Below are 23,070 nucleotides of genomic sequence, written 5' to 3' on the forward strand. Positions count from 1 at the left end.
AAGAGCGGAAGACTGAGATTAAATAAGGAATCTGGAGTGGGAAATGGAGTCAGAAACACTTGGAGAGGACGAGGAAAAATCAACTGTATGTAGAGCCAGGAGAGGGAACTGGGACTGATTTGGAAGGAAAACTGTGTGTGGGGAAGGATAGAATGCCAATATGTGAGCATTTCTGATTGTATAAGGAATATGTTTTTTTAAGCAGATTTCATCAGGGTCCTAATGTACTGCTCATCAGTTCACATCATGGAGTGGTCTTGGAGAGCATAAGCTGGATTTTTTTTTGGATGAAGCTAAACTGGACAATGTGTCCTGGAAAAGGACTTAATGTTCTGCAACAGCTCGTACACAGTTCGTGGGATCAGACTAGGGTTAGTACAAAGTGAAGCACCTGCAGTGTGTACAGTGTGGATGCTGGGTCTTCAGCACCAACTATATCAGTCTACAGATCCCTCTAGTTTGGTCAGTTTACTGGGGGCTGCTATAGATGCATGCACATTTTAGAAGAGTTGGTCCAGAAGGAGAAAGAAGCAATAATATAACTAAAATAAGTTGAGACCACACTATTTCTCTGAAAATCAGGTTACCACACCTTAGAAATGCTTACTCAACAATGCACAATGCAAAGAAGTGGCACTCTCAGATGAAGAGGCAGCCTTGAGTCGTAAGACCAGTGGACAAGAGGGATGGAAGTACAGAGGAGTGGGAGAGGGTGAGACTGGAAAGAGAAGAATTTAAGGACTAAAAGGTTGTGCCCATAACGACCTTGTAATTTGCCTTTTAAGGCCAGGATATATAACGGCTGCTTTCAGTAGCACATACCTATCTAGCTCAGGTGTCTCTTTAAGAGTATGTGTTTGGCTTTGCACAGGTTCTCATCATGAGTCAGGTCAGCACATACTCCAGCACTAGTGTCTTCTGAAATGTTGCCTAATGTTAGAGTGGGTGATGGAAGCTGCTGCACTAAGACTCCAAACATTTTGAGCTTTTTAGTTCCCTTGTCTTGATCCTGTCCCTGAACTAATGTTCTTTGTCTTTTGAGAACACAAAGGCCTTCAATCAGAACTGGAGGACCAGCAGATAAGTGCTGAGCAAATACATGGAAAGAAATAGATTTTATAGGCCTGAAATAAACTCTCTGCCCTGCTGTAAGAGGAGAGAGGGAAAAATCCCAACTGGCCTATATGTGAACAATAAATGGGTCCACCATGGCCCACGTGGAAAAATAAATAAAACCTGCTGAATTGGATTGAGCTCAGGAATGTGGCTTCTTTATTTTGATCCTGGAGATTAGCTCCCAATCTTACCATAGCAGGGAGTCTGATCTTGCTCTCATTGAAATCCAAAGTCTAAATCCACATTTAACACCATAGAAACAGGATCAAGCCTTGCCATCTAAGGTAAAAGCAGCCTGGGAGGTTAATCAGCAAGTGTTGTGTGTAGTGTGTGTACACGTTTGCTGCGAGAGTTCCAGGGGAAGAGCAGAAAGCCCATTTCAAGTAGGTGCTGCAGAAAAATGACCCACATGCCCTCAAGAACCCCTACAGTGGGAAGCAGCATTAGAATAGAGAGAAAGTATCTCACCTTTTTTGTGATTTAGAGCTTATTTGTTTTCAGCTTTAGACAAAGGTCAGCAATTTACTTTTCAAGATACAGACTTTACAGACTTGGACAATTGTAGCTACTGTTTTGTTGGAAGTTAAAACTGTCTTCAGAAGAAGGTGGAGTTTCTTAGGTCAGCTCTGTCCCATTTTCTTCCAATTCCCCTTCTCAGTTCAGAATTCCAAACAATCTTCCTACAGTTTACTTCATCTCCTGAAAGACTGCCCTAAGTCATCATTATCTCAGTCAGGTTACAAGAATCTCCTGCTGTCAGACTTCTTCACAGATCTGTGAGGCTGCAGAGGTTGCACATTGCTGTGGTGGTGAACTTCTAATGCAAATAAAATACTTTCTGGTAATCTCTCTGCTGCAGAGGAACACCAAATTTAGCACCCCCATGAGACTTTTGGACCATATCAGAGACTGCTTCGGTGAGGGTGGAATGTCTGTAGTACTGCTAAAGGAATGTGAAGCATCCTGAAAAGGGATCAACAAGGCCTGCTGAGGGGAGGGGAACCTTCTGTAAGAAGGTGGAGGAAGCACAGCAGAACTACCCTGGTTGTTCTCAAGAGGAGCAGTCCTGCACATCTCTACACATCTGCAGATCTGCACCTTGTCCTTTCAGCACTGAGTGCCCTTGGTTCCACTTCAAAACAGCAGTTGCATATGTTCAGAACTGGTCATAATCAGACTCTTATTTGAGGTTTTGTGCTGGAACTGCTGGTAGGTTGTCAAGATGGGATACAATTCCTGACCAAGTAGGGACAGATGGGCCCCTCAAACCTGCTTTCTCTCAAGTACTGTGGAGCACATATGAATTCAGTAGTTATTTCCTTACTTTAAAGATATACACATCCACTACCTTCTGGCTATCTTTAGCAATTTGCCTGATGAAAAACCAAGATGCAAAAAGATATTAAGTGGTTCAGTAGTTAATGTTTTTTCCAGGGCTCCTTAGCTGTATTATTGTTCTTACTGTAGTATTTTGCACTCTGGTGGAATACCTAAGTATGAAATTAATAAAGATCATATTTTATTACATCCAAAATATATTGTTATATTTAAATGACCTTCCTAGAAATTGAAGATATAAAAGCTGTAATACAAGAAGGTGTTTATTTCAGAAAAAATAATTGCAGCATTTGCTTGAAGTATCCTGAACATTTGGCAGGATTTCATACTTATGCTAAGGAGATGTAAACCAGAAGCTGATAATTTAGCATCTACTATAAAAGGGTCCAGTTTAAAGTGGAAAGAAACATTCTTCAACCATTTTTTAGTTAAAACTAAACTAAAATATCCTTCCTCTAAATATTGTATGAGGAATTCTGGAGCAAATGTATCACTGACCTTCAACTCACATTGTTTTTTGAATTGGCAAAGTTTCTTCTACACCCTGTATATGTGTGAATGCCATCACTGAACAGAGCCCCCACTCTGTGGGGTGTACCTGCAGTGGGCTCTGTTTGCAGGTCCTGCCACAAAGACTTCCAGCTGGGCTGTGGGGGAAATGGGAGACAGCACATTGGTACTTTGTTGCTTGGACGCTTCCTTTGTCCTTTTGTGGATAACCTGTTCTGAGAGCAGTGCTCTTGTTGGCGTGAAAGACTCTGGTCTATGGACTTGACTGTTAACTCAGTCTGCTTGGGCAAATCACAGATTTCCTACATTTGAAATGGAAAGTACTAAATTTCTGCCTTTGTAAAATGCACTGAAGTAAGTGTGTTGTACATTTATATGTGAAGAGGCCATTCAGGCTGCCAAAAGCTGTTTTCTATTGACATGTCCTATTCAGGGCTGGTTTGGTTTATAGTTAATTTTAAGGCTCTTACTGGAAGGAATGATCTTATGTGGTAAGTTAGATGCAGACACTCTGTTATAGCACATACATTATAGCTAATATATATTTGCTCTTAACTGGTCTGTAATTGGTTAAGGGTTAGTGTTAAGTAGATGATTTATTTCCTGTAAGTCCTGCCACTTATTAAAGTTGTGACCTGCAGCAGGAAATGAGGTGTGGGCAAAGTGAGACTGAACAGCTGCAGGTTTTTGTAAGGGGGAAGTACTACTTAGCAGATTCCTTATGTCAATTCAGTGATTAGGAAATAAAACTAGGACAACTGAGTGTAAATATGTTCCTAATACACTACTGACATTTCAGTTGTTTTTGTTAATAGCAAATAATTTTCCTGTAGTAAGAAAGATTTACAAGTCTATTTGTAGGTCTTGAGAGTTGCATAGCAGACAGACTCAGTATAATGTACTTAATAAAATAACATATGAATATTTTTAATAGAAAAATTGTGAAACCTGTTAAATATTTTCTTAGACACTTTTGACAGTTTTCAGTCTAGTTATGTGATGTGCAAATTCCCTGATGCAAGATAATTTCTAAAACAGTTCTTTAATTTTCCTAGGGGAAGAAACAGTGATTGCTGTTCCACATGGGAGTCGCAGTGTGAGAATTACCCTAAAAGGACCAGCACACCTTGGTATGACTGAGCTGTTTAATGTATTTATTCATACACAGAAGATAAAAACAGAACCTTATATCTGAACTCATCCAAATGTTAGGAATATGGGTAAGATCATGACCTTGATTCTTCTTCCCATCTTTAATATCCAGCTTGGAGATAGTCCTACAAAACACTGGAAGTCCACTTAGTAAAAGGAAATAGTATATATACTGGTGGTTTCTAAATTTATTTAAACAAAGTAATTCTTGTTTAAGATGTCTAAAACATACTACACTCTTAAACTACATGCAAACAGTTACATCAAAATTACTTTCAAAGGTGTGTGTGGGGGATCAATAGCACCAGATTTCTACAGAAAATTCCTAGATAGCATAAATAGTCCAGATGAAGTCACACTTGATCAGTGAGCAGTGTTCAAGGAAAAGTAATCAAGGTAAAAAATGAGGTAGGGTAAACAAAATAAAAGAAGCTACTCAAGTCTGTGCCTTTGTAATACTTCTGGTCGCTAGATACCAGCTATGAGAAACAGTTTGCTATTCAATTAGATGCTATTTCCTAATATTTTCTATAAGGCTGATGGCAGTATCTATGGTCATTTCTTTAACCATAGCCTACTTTACATAAAGAACTAATTTCAATAAGGAGGACTGCCATACCAAGCAATGAAACAAACCATTCATTTAACATTTTTTATTAGTGAAAGTGGAAGACTTAGTTTGAATAAAAAATAAGAGAAACTTCTGCTCTGAGATATATAAATATCAAATAGAAATTAATTTTATTTGAAAATTCCTCATCTCTTCGTTTGCTTTGAAGAATATACTGTCATTTTCTGTCAAAGAAAAAAATTAATAAGATTTTCACTTTCGAGCAGCTCCATAGTGACAATAATTTCTAGATATAACACTGACATCAACAATGTACAAAGCTGAACTTAACTTGAAATCCATAATATTAATGTAAAACTGTTGCAAGGGATGTATGAAGGTGTGAATCTGCTCAGTTCAGGTCAGGAGTCTTGGTCTTAAGTGGTTCTGCAGAAAGAAGTTGTTGTTTCAGCTTTGGATGAGGAAAAAGTACTAGGTTCAGTGGCTCCTGGGGGATTTCTGGAAAGCTCCTGAGGAATGCAGCAGTAACTCGGTAACTAAGTACAGAGTGCTTCTGGCTTCCTGGCCTGGGTGGTTCTGTAACGAAGCTGTGGCTTGGCATTACCTTTGCTAGTTAGTTCTCTAGCTGGACAAGAATTGTGAAATGTTCCTTTAACCACTTCCTCCGGCACATCTGTTTGCAAATCTGTGAGGATTTAGACATTTGTTACCTAAAATTAAAATGACAGAGGAGAAAAACAAGTAAGAGCTGTTATGGGGAAGGAGGTGGAAATTGCTTCTGGCTTTATAGCCAGATCTTCAAGAACCAGTATTCTAGGGGATGCATTTTGGGACAATTTGCTTGTCAGTTTTTCTGACTGTGTGTATGTTTGTGGTTATTTGTCACTTTAACAGAAAATATAAAGTGATGTTTGGTCTGCAACACTTCTGTGTGGGTATGCTGGTATAATTAAAAGAGGAATTGGAAAAACAATCTCCTATAATTACAGGCTCCATTTGTAAGAGATTTTCTTTCTGGCTTGTGGGGAGCTGAATTTAACAGGTCGAGCAGGGAGTATTTCTTGTGGAATTTTATACTGCCTCCTGTTGCCAGTGTGTATTTGCTCTTCAAGTAAAGTCAGCAGTAGTAGCGAATGCTTGAAAAGCACTATGGAGTGTCTGGCACTTCTCCCTTTATCTGTGTTCTTTTTGTGCTCCATCCTGGGCTTCGTGATCTGCTCTTGTTCCAGAGAAACACAGCTGCTGGATTACTCAAAAATGGGAATGTGGTTGGACATGTAGGCGTAACAGATTTGAAACAAATATATGTTCTGAAGGCTGTTTTACAATCAGCAGCTTAATGTTGTAGGAAGACTGCATTTCTTTGTAGCTGGTAAGAAGGAGCATTTTGTTTGTGTGTTTAAAACAGGCAGCAGATTCATCAGAGAGCTAAGGTGTTACTTTGGGCTTTTTCAGCAGTAGGTCCCTGTGGTAATTCTATCTGCTTGTGTTCTGTGAATGATTTGGTGGAAAACAACCAAAGGACAAAGATGGTTATGAATAAAATGCTTCATTGCATTGGTTTTGTTTTTGATTTGGACTATGTTATGGGTTTTCTAGCAGTTGTTTTAAGAACATTAGAATCAAAAGAAAGGCTGAAAGTTCCCTGAAATTAATCCTCCAGCAGAAGAAACAGGAAAACCAGAAGCTAATATTTTTACAAGTGGCTAATGCTAGATAACTGAGTTCATGAACTTAGGGAGGTTGAACCTCGCTAAAAAGAACTGAAACTCCCCCTTTTTGTCAATTTCTTCTCTCTTGCAGTGATTTGCATCACTTGGCAGGTGTTTAGCTGTACATCCAGCCACTGCTTTGTCTTTGGGCAGATGCTAAGAGGAAGACAAAGTGGCTTGCATTTTGAAAAGAACACATGTTTTGTTTTAGGTGCCTGCTATCTACAAATGAATCTCATGGAAAAGAAAGAGCTTTTGGGTAGCAACATGATTTGTGCCTTCTTGCATGGAGGCAGGAGGTATTTCTCTGGGTTTTCCTCCATGCATCTCTTTTCATAGCAAGTTATCTGCAGTGAGTTCTGCATGCCATGCTGCCCTATTCCTGCCTGCCAGTAGGAGTGAGGGAGGCCTTTGCAGTGGATCTTCTTCCCACAGCTGGACAGGGCATTTCCATGGGAAAAACGTTCTTTGTATCAAGGTAAGGGAAGTAACATAAAGACAGACAGTTTTAGGTCTTTGGTACCAGTGATCATCATGTTAGGCACAGAAACAGGTGAGCTCTCAAGGGAATTTCCTGTCCTTATGACTCTGTACATCTGGAGTACTAAAGACTCCTCAAGGAAAAGTTTCCCTAGCTCAGGATGCGAAAGCTTACTCCTGAAGTCAAACTTCCCATCTCTCCAGGATTACAGGACCCTGCAGAATAAATAAATACTTGGTGAATTATTTTCTAAACCTCGCCAGCTGGTGAAGCCTTTGTTTTCAGTTACTGCTCTGAAATCAATAAAGTAGTTCTTTTGAGAGAAACTGCTCCCTCATAAGAATGACTATGTTACATATGTGTTACACACACTACATCCTTGGTTTCACTCTGGTTTAGAAGGCTGTGCTGACAACCACTAGATACTACTGAGCAGGAGTATATTGCATCAGATGTTACCGTTGTGCTGTCAAACAACTCTTTCTCTCTCTGAGTGACACACTTCTGAGAAAACCTGAGCAGCTGTTCTAGGCTTCTCTGACGACCTCCAGAGACACAAGTCATCACTTTGTAGCTGGACCTTGCAAACAAACACATGCTTTGGATTCAAACCTAGTGTAGCTCTAACACAAATGTTTGTCAGCTCTCAGTGAGTCACTATGTTCTTGATTGCTTAACAATATTATCTGTTTGTCCTTAGAAAAACATTAAGAAATATTTTTTTAATTAAGACATTAGCATAAAGACTGTAAAGTAATGCAGCTTATGTCACCAAATTGACATCTTTAACATCTTTTTGCAAAAGTCAGATGTCTTATTTTGCAATCTTAAATGCTAGTTTCAAAGGGTCTTGTACTCCTGAGGATCCTACCGGCTTTATGTGGAGTTAGAAGTACTTGAGATTTGCTGATTTAACTCCTATTCAACAAAAAGACAGAATAGAAGGCATCATGCATTAAGATTTACTGGTGAACAGTATACGTTTGGTGTCAAGGCTTGCAGAAGGCTAATCCAAGAGTGCCGAGTTCTGGATATTTAAAGTATTATTTTGTAATACAATCCAGAAAGAAAACTTCCATAAAAGTGACAAACAAAAATACACAGTAATTGCCTAAATACTGCTTGTTCTGTGATTTGTTCATATCTATTTGCTCCTAATTGAAATGTGTTGGGAAATAGGGGACTCTGATTCCCAGATATATATATATATTTTTATCTTTGACAATGTACATTTGATTCACTACCAGCTTCCTGCCCTGTGATTGACATAAAATAATTTCCTAAGAACATATCCTTCCTTAAACTTCCTTCCAGCCACGTGTGTGATCTCTATTGTACCTATGAGCGTAGTGGAACCTAATGCTTGGAAACTAGGGATTATGTTGGTACCTTTTCAAGGAAGCCCATTTCTTCTAGAATCTCTCCACGTTGTTTGTTGGGGGTGCTCCAGAATACATTTGTATTTTAAAAGAGCTAAAGAAACAAAACAGTAATAGTGGATTGCAGTGTTCAGAGCATGTTCTCAGTGAAGGTAAGAACACGTGCTCTTAACCTAAGTTATCTGGCTTGCATTAGGTAATTGTTTAAAGTACCAAAAAAGGCAAGGTAGTTGGAGAAAGAGGGTGTTTGTATGTTGTCCAAAACTTCCTTTTATCTAGTCTTGAGCTCATCTGAGATTCATGCCCTTCTCATGCAGTGCTCTGATAGATTGTAACCAGGGCAGTGTATTTCAATTCATGCCTCTTCCTGTGCCTCTACACTGTGTTGTGCAGAGCCCAACATTTTACCTTAATTATGAATATCCTCCTTAGCTTTTGTCCACTTACAGTTCAGTCAATTTGCTAGTAGTGACTCAATCCTAAAATGCTTTATCTGTCTTCTGGGGGTCACGGGCTGTTAGTCCAATCTGTTTTCAAGGAGTGCAGCACAGCTCAAAACAGGTTTTCATCATAATCTGTTCTGAGAAAGGGACATCCCTCCAGCAGGACTGCACCTCCTGCCTGTGCTTTGTGCTCAGGTGGGAAATATTTGGAGTTGAGTTAATGACCTCTGGAATGGGTAGAGTGATACATGTATTGAGGTGAGTATTTGGCAAGTTTGACACCCTTCAGGCTTCTCCGGAGAAATTTTGAGGCTTCTGAGTTGCATAGACGTACGGGCTAATTTTCTGTATATTGACTTGATCCTGAATCTATTGCTTTATAAGTATATGGAACACTTGGTGTAGGAAAAAAGTCTCCAAAGTGCTTCTGGTATGAGAGAATAGTGCGTTCAGGCAGATATTCCTGTGCTGACATGCCATGCAATTATGTATCAACCCATAATCTGAAGCAGCTAACGTTCTCACAGATACTCTGTGTGGGTTTTAATGCACGTATATGGCTGTTACTTGCAAGGCAAAGATGTAAACATTACTTTCTCACTTCCTTGAAAATAAAAAATACTATGTTTAAGTTTACTAATGACATGTTGTTTCTTTAGTAATACAGTCAAAGACACTACAAGGAGACAAGGGAGAGCACAGCTTCAATGCTCCTGGAACATTTGTCATAGAAAACACAACTGTTGAATTTCAGAAGAACACAGACAGGGAAGTCATAAAGATCCAGGGTCCTCTTGGAGCAGATTTCATTATCAAGGTGGGATGCGTGTGTGTACAAATCTACAAAGAGATTGCAAGTATGTGCAACAGAGTAGGTGCTGTCTGTAAAGTTGTAGCATTACAATAAGATCTTCTAGCTAGCAAATAAAGAATCTTAATTACAGTCCAGAAACAATTTATACTCAGTATATCCAAGCAAATTAATATGTTACAAGGTTAATGTCTTGGCTGTGGTGAAAAGTACCACAGGATCTTTAATGGTAAAAATGGCCAGAACTTTTGTTTTAAATATTACTGAAAGATTAACACTGTGATCCTGTGAGGGTGATTGTTGTTAATCCAATTGCAGACTGCCACCTACTGAACCTGAGCACTGCTGCCAGCAGCACCCTATAATCTCCCTCAGACATTCCTCATCCAGCTATTGACCATTTCTAATCCTGCTCAGTTTCTCTCCTCCCCAGACCACATACCGATGGCTTGTGTCATACATGTAGATATTTATATGTAGAAACAGGTCAATATTTGACTGCCAAATGAAGTCAGTCACACAGTTTTCCAAATGTCAGGTGCTTCAGTGCATTCACACCATGTGGCCTTATCTGTCATCTTGTAGGAATAAATGTTCCATATTTATTTCACACGTGGAGGTAGATTTACCTGAATATGAACCAGGGTGCTTAGATAAGTTATGGACTTCCCTCTCCAGCAAATTTTAAAAATTTTGATAACAAAGAGAGAAGACAGAAGAATACAGTTTGGATCTTTGCAAATCAAGGATGGATAACTGAATAGTCACATAAGTACCTTGAATAATTTGAAAAACAAAGTAACATACAAGTGTGTGTCTATCTGAAACAAAATTGAATTATTACTCTAGACTTTCTAGAGGGTTTATGCCTGATATTGCTCTCTGCACTGCTATTATATGTGAATTATGTTTTGAAATTACATGAACAGTGGAGTACAGTATACACAAGTGTTGTAATGGAAATTTCTTCAGACCAGGTACTCTGGATCAAAAGAGAGTGTGGTTCAGTTCTTTTTCTATCAACCCATCAGTCATCAGTGGAGACAAACAGAGTTCTTCCCCTGCACAGTGACATGTGGAGGAGGTAAGTATTGGCAATTCTTCAGGAGTGTTTACAGCTGAAGATTAAAAGCACCTGATTGAAAGCCTTCATTCTGCATTTTTATTGAATAAATGTTAGTGTTTGCACGTTGGCAGTTCTTCAGAAACGTGAATGACAGAGTAGCAAGTAAGTTGGTTAGCTAAGTGAGTATGAGCATAGGAGGTTTTTTTATACCTTATTTTACTGGAAGTCATGAAGGAATGATTGAGTAAGAACTTAGACTAAGAAATAAAGGTCTGACATTCAAAGTGGAAAATGACAATTCATAATGGATATTTTTGGAAAACAAGCAAAGAAATAAAATGAGATTTAAAAATAAAGATAAGCAAGAGATGAAGGAAGAAAGGTATTTCTGGCCACAGTAATAGATATGAGAGTTTTAGAACACTTGGTTTAGAAAATAGTTACAGAGAAAGCAGAATAACAAAGGGACATCAAAGAACAGCTACTGTCAATACTCTTAGCTGTCTGAACTTAGACACTTGTTCCTGATGGTAGTTGGAGCAGGGGGCAGTGTGCTCTAGTGTCTACCCCCAGTTTAAACACCACAGCTCCTACAGTGGTTAGATGAAGTGCAGCTGAGCTTTGCTACTGCTCGTCCACCTCACCTTAACTGAAATGCAGACTATATATGTGTATAGTAAGTAGTCCCACAGGAAACCACTGTATCTGATCAGATACCTGGCCTCATGAAGTGAAACTGAATGGCAATACATATCTTCTGATGATTCCATCACACTGCATTTAGGAATTTTTCCCTAACCTGTCTGGTAAGGGAAGCAATGTAAAGCTTCACAGTTGTTTTAGAGAACTGCATGTAAACAAGGGATAATTTAAGGGAAGTATTTACCATCTGAGTAATTGGCTTAAATCAAACCTTATTCAGACTAGTGTTATGGTTTTAAAAATTAAAGCTACATGTCAATCTCTTTGAGATTAGCCAGGGTTTTCAGTGCCCTACTTTGAAACTGCATGTCTATAATCTTGGTACCGTTGTCAACAGGCCTTGACACTCTTGGTGGCAGACCTGAGAGAGGTCAGTAACTGGAGAAGCACAGAAACTTCTTCCTTACCCCTGAAAGTAACAGCGTTAGGAATGGCATGTGACTGAGGCAGGCAGGGAAGCTGTGCTGCAGCTACTTGGCTTTAACCTGTTATCTTAAAGCAGGTTTTGTATCCAGATCGTCTGTTTGGCTTCTTTTACTGGCAGTAAAAAAAAACGTTCCTCACAACAGAGACTTGGAATCAGTGTACCACCAATCCTTGCTTGGATGCTGCTTCTACATTTAATTCTGTAATCTCCATGTGTGGGAAGGGGGAGCGTGACAGGCATCTCAGAAAGCACAGTCAAGCTCGAATAAGCAAGAATGTTTAAAAATTGTGTTGATCCTGTTTGCAAGTGGCATATCATCTGAATCTTTTCAGTACTTACAAGAACAGGAACATAGATGCTTTAAGCACTGGAACTGCTTAGTTCTTTATGGTCATCACACTCATGCATGATGGCACTTTGAATCAGCCAAGAGACGCACAAATGAAGCCATTGATGTATGATACTTAGCATTTTCAGTAGACATTGGGACTTCTGCTCTTAGTTTATTGACTCTATTTGGATTTTAATTCTTGTGGTTGCAAGCTTTTTTTTTTTTTTTTTTCCCACATACCAGAACATCCTCCTCCTCCTCTCCTTAGTTTAAATCCAAGTCAGTTCTTTTGAATGAGTCTTCTTTTTCTTAGCCAAAAAAGCAACTTAGTGGTTTATAAAACTCAGATCCCTTCTTGTAACCAGTTACTTCAAGTTTTCTTTTGTTGGCTCTTCAACTGGGAATGTTCTTGAAACTATTTCTTGGTTTTCTACAGTTTAACTTAGCAAAGTTTTTGGATCACATCTTCAGTTCCTCTGGTTTTCTGTTTTAAGTATTTATATTTTTTTTTAGCACACATGACTCTGTAATATGCCTCTCTAACATATGTGGTAACTCCTCCCTGGGGGAGGGCAGTTATAAATTGTGGAACACGTAGTAGAATCATATGACTTTGTAGGGTTGCCTCTGTGATAGGTGAGCTGCTCCAGTACATAAACTGCTGCATCACATAGAAATATGTATATATTTATCCTTATACTTCAAATATTGTTAAAATAATGTGCCAGAGTCCCATCTAGTGTTAAGACAGGTTAGCATAATTGTAATGCTGAATTGCCTTATATGAAGATTTGCTCCTGCATGTTCCTATGCAGTGTTTCCTTGTTTAAAAGCAAACCAAACAAGAGTAACTAATTAAATGGGCAGAACATTACGGGGGATGAGGATAAGGCTGATTCTATATCTCCATTACCAAAATGTAACTTTTCTTCTGCATTAGGTTATCAGCTGAATTCAGCTGAATGTGTGGATGTTCGGCTGAAGCGTGTCGTTCCTGACCACTATTGTCATTACTATCCAGAAAACAAGAAACCAAAGCCCAAGCTAAAAGAATGCAACATGGATCCCTGCCCTTCTAGGTTTGTATGACAAATAAATTTGTGTGTGAGGTAGTCTGTTATTAAGAAATAAACAATTGTAGTTATTTAATTTCAGTTCCTTTCATCTTTACCGTTACTTAGTCTTGGTGGGTTATTGCACTTATTAAAGGCTGATGTCTGGTACCACTGCCAGTAGATTTGTGGCCTTTCAGAACTGCAGAACAGGAGACTTTGCTTTATACAGAGATATTGTAAACATATTTTTTTTTTATGTTCAAGGGCTGATTCTACCTCATGCCTTTTGCTGAGTGGCACAGCACTAGTCCAAAGATTTTGTGAGGTTGTGTGAGAAGGACAGATAATTTGCCTGGTTTTGGATTTATTGATCCTGCCATTCAGGATTTCTCATTACAGTTGCTCCAATTGTCAGTCAGCATGCAAGTTTTGGACATGGTTTAACTTGGATTATTCATCTGCCTATTTGTACCGTAGAGTTGACACCTAATTAATAAAGTTTTGGGGGGTTGTTTGATTTTTTACACTATGAGTTTTTTAAAAACCCAAAGTAATTTAAAGTAAATATACTTGTGGTACAAATGCCATGTAATATTGCAAAAATTTAAAAAGCAATAGTATACATAAATTGTATTGAATTGCACTACAGTGTTTGAAACTAACTTTTGGATTGTCTGGTGAGGTTTCCTGGCTGTGCTAAAGAATCTTAAAATAACATCACAGTATCAAGTCCCAGAACCTCACATTAATATGCCAGCTGGCCAAGCTAGAGTTATAGGCAAGAAGAAAAGGAAACACTTTCAATGGATTTCATTTCCTATAGCTAAACTGTCCATTTCCTTTCATTCCTGTTGAACATAATTGTTGATAGTGACCTTGAACAGTCATAGATGTGCATTTTTTTTTCCTGGGGAGTTGATGTTTATATGGAGTGGTAAGACTTCAGTAATGTTGCAAAGCTGGAATAGGAAAATTACAGAAAGAAAGGGCATAATTATCTTTTTCCTTGGAAATTTGGCTTGTACAGACAGAAAAAGGGAAGTATTGCTGGATATAGTAATGTATTTCTTATTATTGTAAGTAAGGCTTTATGCTGTGCAGTTCATGCTTGCTCATTTAATATTTTTTTGATGGTATGAAGTGGAGAAACTACAGTGACTAGATCCTGTGCAGGAGAGGTAAGATTATAAAGGTCATTGTTTACCACAAGGGTAACGTGAGGAATGTAAGATTCCCTTGTTTCACATTGAGAACTGCTTACTTTAAGCATGATCACATAAAAGTATGTACTTGATGTACAGTCTCCAGTATGAGAAATAATGATGCAATATTTATTTTGTTGACAGTGATGGATTTAAAGAAATCATGCCCTATGATCACTTTCAGCCACTTCCTCGGTATGTATAATCAGGATAGCATATGTGTCAGTATTTGTACAATTTTCCCTACGTATATGCTATTTCAGATCATGGAACATCTTGTGATTTTTTTGCTGTGCAGGAAAGCAAGTTCATAACAATCCTGTACATATTTTTTAAGTTTGTGATTTCTTTCAATGTGTTCTGAATGAATAGCTTAACAGTAAGAGGTTATTGTGCTCTTCTTGAAAATATCAGTGTGGAAGACTTCAGAATTGTCTCCCTGAGCCTTCTCCTACTGTAGGGCTGCAAGACCATCTCTTTTAAAATGCATGTATGAATTCTTCTCTTGAAAGGCTTTTCTTTTGAGGATGTATGCAATTAATATATTCTTTTATAGAACAAGTCTCCAGAAATTCTTTTTCCTCTGAGAGGTCTCAATCTTCTGCTCTCCTTTAGGCATACACTCTATTAACATTAGGGCTGATATGTCACTTTAAAGATACTAAGTTGTCTTAATATCTGTTGTCTAAAATTAAGTCATCAGAGCAAAGTTTGTTGGCGTTTTTTCCCCCCCTTTTATTTATTTATATTTTTTTTAATTACCTGAATCAATAAGAAGAACGTAAAACTTCTCTGGAAGGCTCAGCTGATTTATAAAGAATGTTAGGACTAAAAAATACTGAGCCAGATTTTCAGTTAATGTAAAGAATTATAGCTGATGGAGTTAGGTGCATATTTATCTGAGCTGAACCTCTGCTTTATTATGTCATGACATGAGTAATGTGTATTTTTCTAAGAAGTAAAGATATGAAGTAATAAGAATGAAATCATAGACTTGCACGGCTCAGTGGAGCTACTGATTACAGCTGATATAAATGTCATAGTTTATTTCTGTAGCAATTTACACTTGTTGAGGATCTGCTGTCCAGTGATGTACTTTGGCTTTCATACATAGAATGAGATTTTTTTTTCCTCTACAGCGTTATCCTGTGAAGTTCCATAATTATATTCTGTGTCTCTCTCCTTCCATTTCTTCTGCCAATTCCTTTGCACTTCAGATCTCCTCTGGAACTCAGCACAGTTTATTTACATGAGTATTTCATCGTCTGAATCACTCGGGGCTCAGAGACCAGTTGGAAGCGAAATTTAATCCCCCTTTCTGTGCTTTACTGTGCTCAGCACGTTTACATGACACTGTGGTGAGATAGATTATGTCTGCTATAAAGATGTGGGAAGGTTCTCTTATTTCAAACACTGAAAACTACAGGCAAAGGCCCACCTTGTTTCAACACCTCAGTGTGTCCTGTCAGAAGGTATCACGGTCTTCCTGGGTGATGCTCAGGAGTAAGAACTATAAGACAGCAGACGGCCAAGCAGGGCTCAGAGTTGGTGCCAGCAGGAAAGAGAGAGAGGAATGTGGCTGTGTTCCACTGGGAGGGGCATAAAGATACACAGTGAAGATGTAAAAGCACCTTTTGTTGCTGGAATTTCTGAAAGAAAGTAGCAGCCAGAACAGCCAGTTTGTAGAACTGCATCTTGAGGTGAATCTGCTCCAGTGTGGAAGCAAATCTTGCTTCAGTGTATTTGCTAGCAGGGTATATTTGCTCTGTGCTGTTGCCTGTCTAGTAACTGCAGTGCATTTTTCTGTACCAGTTCTGCTGGGGCTTCTTCCACCTTTTATTTTTGCTTTTTCTTTTCTTACCTGTTTCTTACATGCTAACTCAAGACTGTTCTTGCAAAGCAGGAAAAAAAGCCAAAGTACTGTAGATATACTTGAGCAAAGCTGTACAGACTCCTTCACCTTGACCCACAGTCATACATCACACCTCCTGCATAACATGAGGGCCATGTGCAGGGCTGCTCTGAAGTTCTGTGGCATTTACCACCACTTTCCCATTCACACGAGGAAGTTGTGGGAAAGTCATGGTGCGCACCGCAAGATCTTGAAAGAGTTCTCCTGTGGCTGGACTTGTAAATGCCCCACTGAAATATTTTTACAGATGGAGAATTCTTTTGAAATAAATAGAAAAATTTCCCAGGATGAAGATTTTCTTTTAAAGCTTTTGGAATGCCTCCATTTATTTCAGACTTGGACTGTTGAGGATCCCTTGACAGCTGTGGGTTCTGGAAAGTATCTCCTTGACTGTTTGCCCAAGACCCCCCTTTTCCCCAGTAGCCATGGACCTCACTCCATCTTGAAAATTCTTATGGGAGTATGGGATCTGGAGTGTATTCGAAACTGATGAGATAAAGAAAAACAACTATAAAACTTCATGCTATAAACACTCGGGAGGCTAGTATTATATATAGGACAGTGAGCCTTACATATATAAATCCATGAGCTGCTAATTCATTGAACAGTTAATTGCTCTTTAGTTCCTGACTTTTTCTAAAGAAAATGAGTTAGTGCTGGTTGTTCATTTAAGTCAAAGAAAAGTGCAACTGTTGTTCTTCAAATTTTGTACCTCTGATATGATATCAATATATGAGCAAATTGCTTTATTCTGAGTGCTTTTGAATATAAACCCTATGATTAGTGTTCTATGCCTTGCTCTATGTTTCATACTCATTCTTCTGTTAAGCTTAAGCATGGTTAATATGGTTTTCTAGGTAGTTTAATGAGTTGCATAAAATAGGAAGTGTCCTTGATTTACCTGCTGTATCATAGCAAGTGGGTTGTAATTACTTGAGTTTACCTTTGATTTGTAGGTCTTTGCTTCACCTATGCTGACATAATTACTTTCTTTATGGTAGCTAAGTTGCTCTTTATGAATTGATTTTGTTGGGATATTGTAATACTTTCTGAGTCTGTTGTTCATAATGGATATATATTTTTTTTCATTATCCTTTCTGACACCCTGCAGTTCTAATAGGAATAAGGTTTAAACAAGTCAGACTTTGATGTTCTGTAGGGCTCCATCATTTCTCAGGACTTAGCTCTGAGTTGGGTGAGTGGTGGAAAGAGACCAAGAGATAGATCAAAGGTGAGGGAAAAATGCATGGGGGTCAGTGGAACCTATAAACCAATGCTATGATACAAACTTATTTTCTCTAAACTTGACTGGAACGGCACATTATTGGAGTAAGTTTTTGTTGAGAAGTGATTGCTTAAATGTGACCAACAGATACATGAAGCAGTTTGTAATCTAAAAACCTCTTTGTAATTCTCACTTCAGATGGTGCAGCAATTTCCATCTTTATTGTAGTTAGGTCTAAGATGGTAGAGAGATGTCCTATTTGAAGACATTCCCTCCTAGCAGGCTGTTTATCATCCCTCTGTTGGAAATTACTACCCCACAGCTCTGCTGGCTGATAGGGCTGTGTGAGTTTTCCTTTATCTGTGCGTTGCCCCTCTTCAGGAGAAATCAGCTAGGTTAGCTGGAGCTGTAGAAGTGGATGAGCAGCTGCCTTCTGCTTGAAGCAAGTTGGAAAGTGTGAATACAAAGTCATTCAATGGCATTTTAATGAGGGTGGAAAACTCTGGCAGAACTGCAGTGATGACCGGCCAAATGGTACCTGTCACAGTTTAATTTGTTCATAGTCCTTGTGGATGAAGCCAGTTTGAAATGAAATGGCTGGGTCTACCCAAAGCAAGTATTAGAATTCCCATAAAAATTTTCATGAGCAGATTTTTTTAAGGCTAGTCTGCATGATGGGGGCAGCAATGAACAACTGTGGGTAATAACATCCTTCTCAGTTGGCACAGCCAGATCTGTCTTTGGTCTTCTTACAATCTCAAGTACATACACTTCCAGGTCTCTGACAATGGTAGTAAAGAGCATGTGTGGCCACTTAAATTAACTGTGAAAAATTCTTTATAGAGGATTTAAACTGTTTGCAAGTAAAATAATTTCAGTAATCAAACTTTAACTTATTTAGGGTCATTGACTCAAATCTGGGAGTAAGATTTTTTATCATTTTGGGGAATATACCAAAATGTATAGTTCTATTTTTCTTCTCATTTTGCACATTAATTTAAGCCTGAAATAATGCAAGGGAGCTGTGTAATTTAATGTATAAATATTCAGTGTGTGTGAAGAATCCAGCAACCAAACTATCAATGCGTCTAAGGAATCCACTTAGGTTGGATTCAGTATTTTGCACTTTTACTAGAGGATAGTGGAATTAAAAATAGCCTTATTTTTAATATATGTGAATTCTTTTTCCAGGTGGGAACACAACCCTTGGACTGCATGTTCAGTGTCCTGTGGAGGTGGTATTCAGAGGAGAAGTTTTGTGTGCGTAGAGGAGACCATTCATGGAGAGATACTGCAAGTGGAAGAATGGAAATGCATGTATGCCCCTAAGCCCAAAGTCATTCAAACCTGCAATCTGTTTGATTGTCCTAAATGGGTGGCAATGGAATGGTCTCAAGTGAGTTGAAAAGTAATTTGGACCTTTACTCTTGTTTAGTCTAGTCTCGTGTCAGCACGTGTTTGTGAGCACAAGGCTTTTAGGAAAATATAGACCTACAAACGTAGTTCATAGTACTTACTAAAAATCTGTGCTAATTTGGTCTGATAATAAACATGTTAACATGTCTGTGTGAAGAAAAATGCATATTTATACCTGTTGAATTCCTGCTTTACACAGAGGAGAAATTAAGAGTTAGAGGTCAGACCCCTTGACAATCAGGTCATTTGTGTCTCAGTTCTTGATAAATGTAGTATCTGACTGCGTATAGTAGCTACAGGCTTGTCTGTCTATTGGCTGACATGTCTGTGGGGGTGATTTTCCAGCATTTGTGCCTTTCATTATAGTAACAAAAACATAAAGCCAACTTATCTTGGCTGTGGTTATCTGATACAGTCAGATAGCTCAGCCCTTCTACAATTCCTTAGTTCATCCAAATGACATCACTGGCATATAGCGAACTGCTCTTGCAGCACGTCTGACCCAGCTTTCACTGAAAATGACCACTCTGAGGAAGCATATTCTCAGTACACAGCCCCCTCTGTTTCAGACTGTTGCCAATCAGATAAGCTTTACAGAATCCTGAGAAATCATTTGCATTCCCAAATATGAGACATTTTTTCCAGCATCAACCTTTTATTTATGCACCTAGCAATGCATGGACAAATTCCTACGTGTCTGATACCTGATTGTGGAAAAACTTCAGTGAACACATCATCAGTACTTTTAACTTGCTTTTAACAGTATTTGTAAATATAATGGAAAAGACACAGCATGAGGGGGTTGCATTGTCTCCTGCAGTGCACAGTGACCTGTGGCCGAGGCCTGCGTTACCGAGTGGTGCTCTGCATCGATCACAGTGGGCAGCATGTTGGGGGCTGCAATCCACAACTGAAACTACACATAAAAGAGGAGTGCATCGTGCCAATACCATGTTACAAGCCAAAAGGTAACTGGAATTTTGTCTGGGTCTGTTATTGTTTCGCATTTTTGTTACGAGAATTAAAAGCCCCTGGTAACCGTTTTCAGAAATGCCAGAAGCTGGAATTTACTAGGACTTATTTCAGTCTTGGCAGAAACATGTATTTTAATTATTGGTGCTGGGGAAAGTGCCCTGCTGATATTTTTTGCTGATAATGTGGCTGGACTGTCATGAGGTGAACATGCTGAGTAAATCTATACAGCCTGGTCAAACTGGGAAAACTAGAATGAGCAAGTTCAATATGGGAAGGAGTTGTTCAATAATACTTGAAATGGGAATGATGCTCCATGTGTATCACTTGGGATCTTGTTTTTTTGCATCTCGTGAAATGTGTCAACATTCTTGGTGGGCCTCATCAGTTCATTAAGTTACAATCCAACTGGTCTGTAACAATGGTGTCAATTGACAAATATTCTCTGAAGACAAAAGTTGGTAAGGTATAAACCAGTAGGTGGGAAGGTGAGAAGAAAAAAACTAAGATGATGGCAAACTAGTGTATCTTGTCCCTTGCCCATTTCTGTCCCTCTGGGCCCAGAAAATCTTAGTGGGTGTTGCTCCTGTTCTTTCAGCTTTTATTTGAAGGGCAGTATTTCAGACCTCAGAACTCACCATAAAGATTTACATAGAAAAAGTGAAAACTATCTGGAGACAACCCTATGTTTCTCCTCAGGGGGTTTTCAGACTCTAGAATATTATTGAAGCAGAGATTTAGTCAGGGTTAAACACTGAAGTAGAAACTACCACTGAAATGTTAAGAACCACCTTCTAGGACTTTACTTAGGTTTAGAGGCACAGATCCTCAATTGGCTTAACAGAACTCTGAGAAAAAGCATTGCAGAAATGTAGGGTGTATAGACAGAAAAAGAAGTTAATGGTGTTGTTTAAGTTACTTTCCAATGTTGGGAAAGCTGACTAACTCAGGAAAAAGGAACATTTCCTGTGAAAATTTTCTACTGAAGCCAGTCTATCTGGAGAGCAATGCACATTTGCTGTGCTCTGGCTTCTTTTTCAACAATAAACTTAAGTTCTGACAATAATCTGTTACACTGATTCATAAATTACAATCTACCAGAAACTGCCTGCATTTGAGGAAGATGTAAAAGGAAGTAAAAGATTAAACAGGGATGGAAATTAGAATACTGGTGCCCTCTCAGAAAAAAAGAGGTGTCAGAAAGGAGCTCAAACACAGTGAAGGAATTTTCTAGTGAATTGTTTTATTCACTTTATTCAAAAGCATTAGATCAATAGGCAATATAATGTGTGGAGCTCTAGAGTGAATACTGCTGACATATACAAATTCCTTTGATTTTGTAGAAATTCCTTTTTTTTTTTTTTTTCCCTCTGCCAGAAAAAAGTCCTATTGAAGCAAAATTGCCATGGTTTAAACAGGCACATGAAATGGAAGAGACCACAAGAGTCTCAGAAGAACCAACGTAAGTGCATTGTCTTTCACTGTGAATAAACATTTCCAGCATATTTTGATATTTTGTAGATCATCTGGAGTGACTGTTGCTGTGCACTTTTCTTTGACAGTTGGCCCTCGTTGGGAGATGAATTGTATTATGAGGTGAATTGTATTATTTGGAATTATATGAATTGTATTATGAGGAATTGTATTATTTTCCTTCTCAACAGCTTTGCTTCTGGAGCTCCTGTTCTGGATGACGCAGCAACTCTGTCATAGTGTCCCTGTAACATTTGAACAATGCACAGGGATCTTAATTAAGCCTAAGTAAGCCCTAATTAATGCATGTGGAAGCATTTCAGCAGATGTAAATTAAATAATTTCAGTTTAAGCCCAGTCATTGCTGTTACCTCAAGAATGTAGTGGTTTTATTAAATATTAAGAGGTACTTTGTAGGGTTGCCAGGATTTCCTTGGGGGGTGAGACCAAGGCATAAAGAGAGAAAAACCTGCTGATCTCTGAGCTAAGCTGAATCTATGGGACTAAGTTGTGAAATTTTACATGTGTGTATGTGTGAAATAACATCTGGATTTTGAGAGTCCTCTTAAAAGCTGATGGGGGTAACCTTCACAACATTGAAGTCATGGGGATGAAAGCATAACTTAAACCCAGTGACACTTGTTCCTGTCCCTTTTATGTTAGGGCATCCACACAGTTGCTTATATCCCCTGTGTATTTTTCATGCATATATCTATCCAACTTATTAAATATATACTATATAACTTTCAAGAAAGTAGTAACTTTCTATAAGGTTTTCAAGAGAGATTTTGGACAGTATTTTGTTGTACTTTGCCAAATTTTGCACTCATTTGTAGTAATGTTGGTTTAAAATACTTTAGATGAGCTTACTGAAGTTACTTTGGATTCATGTTACTCTGAGAGTGGAGTGTGCCCCATAACTTCTTATTTTTCTTCCTCCATCTAGCTATTTCTGATTTTTGGCACACATGCACCAACAGGTGTGATCATGAGTAATAAAATCTTTACACCTGCACTGACTCACAGAAGAAAGCTCTTGCCAAACAGGTGTTTGCATAGTTATGGTAACTGTACTTTAAATGTTTCACTGCTCTAGCCTTTCAAGTCAAGTATTATTTCGCTGTCCAAATTGGTGGCCCTGAATTCAGGCAGGGTAGTAGCAAAGGTATAAAAATAAACTCTGATTATTGAAGGGGGTGATGCAATCAAATGTGCCTGTTGAATGTCAGCATGTCAGAATGAAGGTGTGTTAAACCATCTCTAAAGGAGGATCCAGTGTGAAGCTATAAGGAAAACAACCTCTAGCATTACAAAATCATACTGGGGCAACTGTGAACTAATGTGGCCTGTAGTTTTTTAGGATCCTTCAGCAGCAGCCTGACAGAGCAAGCAGGGAAGACTGGCAGGGACTCAGCATCCTAGTTCAGAGTATATTTAGAATATAATAGAGCTGAGCCGGAAACTTTGTAATGGGTTCCCTTGTACCTTGTCCTCACAAAGAAAGCAGTTATTCATGCCTTCCTAGACATGACTGATGTATTCCACTGCAGCCTCACAGTATGAGTGCAGCCATGTGTGTGAGTGCTCAGGGATGTCCTGTCACAGCTGTGTGGATTTCAAGTTTCCTGGATTGTTGTTTCTTCTTTACTTTCTCTGGAGACCTTGATTTTCTTCATCTTTCCTTCATGATCCTCATCTTGTCCTGAGAATCTTCCCTTCACATTTTCCAGAAATGTCTTCACCTAAGTCTGAAAGGTTTCTCTAGACACTTCCTGC

At 38.7% G+C, this 23,070-nt stretch overlaps 1 protein-coding gene across 1 annotated transcript in view; it reads left to right on the forward strand.

Moving 5' to 3' along the window:
- Positions 1 to 23,070, forward strand: part of ADAMTSL3 (ADAMTS-like 3) — a 182,240-nt gene that overhangs the window by 108,395 nt on the left and 50,775 nt on the right. The window contains exons 7-14 of the mRNA XM_009994484.1: positions 4,020 to 4,094; positions 9,362 to 9,519; positions 10,486 to 10,597; positions 12,980 to 13,118; positions 14,441 to 14,491; positions 18,625 to 18,829; positions 19,670 to 19,817; positions 21,199 to 21,283. Of these exons, the coding sequence (XP_009992786.1) occupies positions 4,020 to 4,094; positions 9,362 to 9,519; positions 10,486 to 10,597; positions 12,980 to 13,118; positions 14,441 to 14,491; positions 18,625 to 18,829; positions 19,670 to 19,817; positions 21,199 to 21,283 (973 nt within the window). The remainder of the gene's footprint in view (positions 1 to 4,019; positions 4,095 to 9,361; positions 9,520 to 10,485; positions 10,598 to 12,979; positions 13,119 to 14,440; positions 14,492 to 18,624; positions 18,830 to 19,669; positions 19,818 to 21,198; positions 21,284 to 23,070) is intronic.

The sequence above is a fragment of the Chaetura pelagica genome, unplaced genomic scaffold (assembly GCF_000747805.2).
Source record: "Chaetura pelagica isolate M959 unplaced genomic scaffold, ChaPel_1.0 scaffold222, whole genome shotgun sequence".
Lineage (NCBI taxonomy): Eukaryota > Metazoa > Chordata > Aves > Apodiformes > Apodidae > Chaetura > Chaetura pelagica.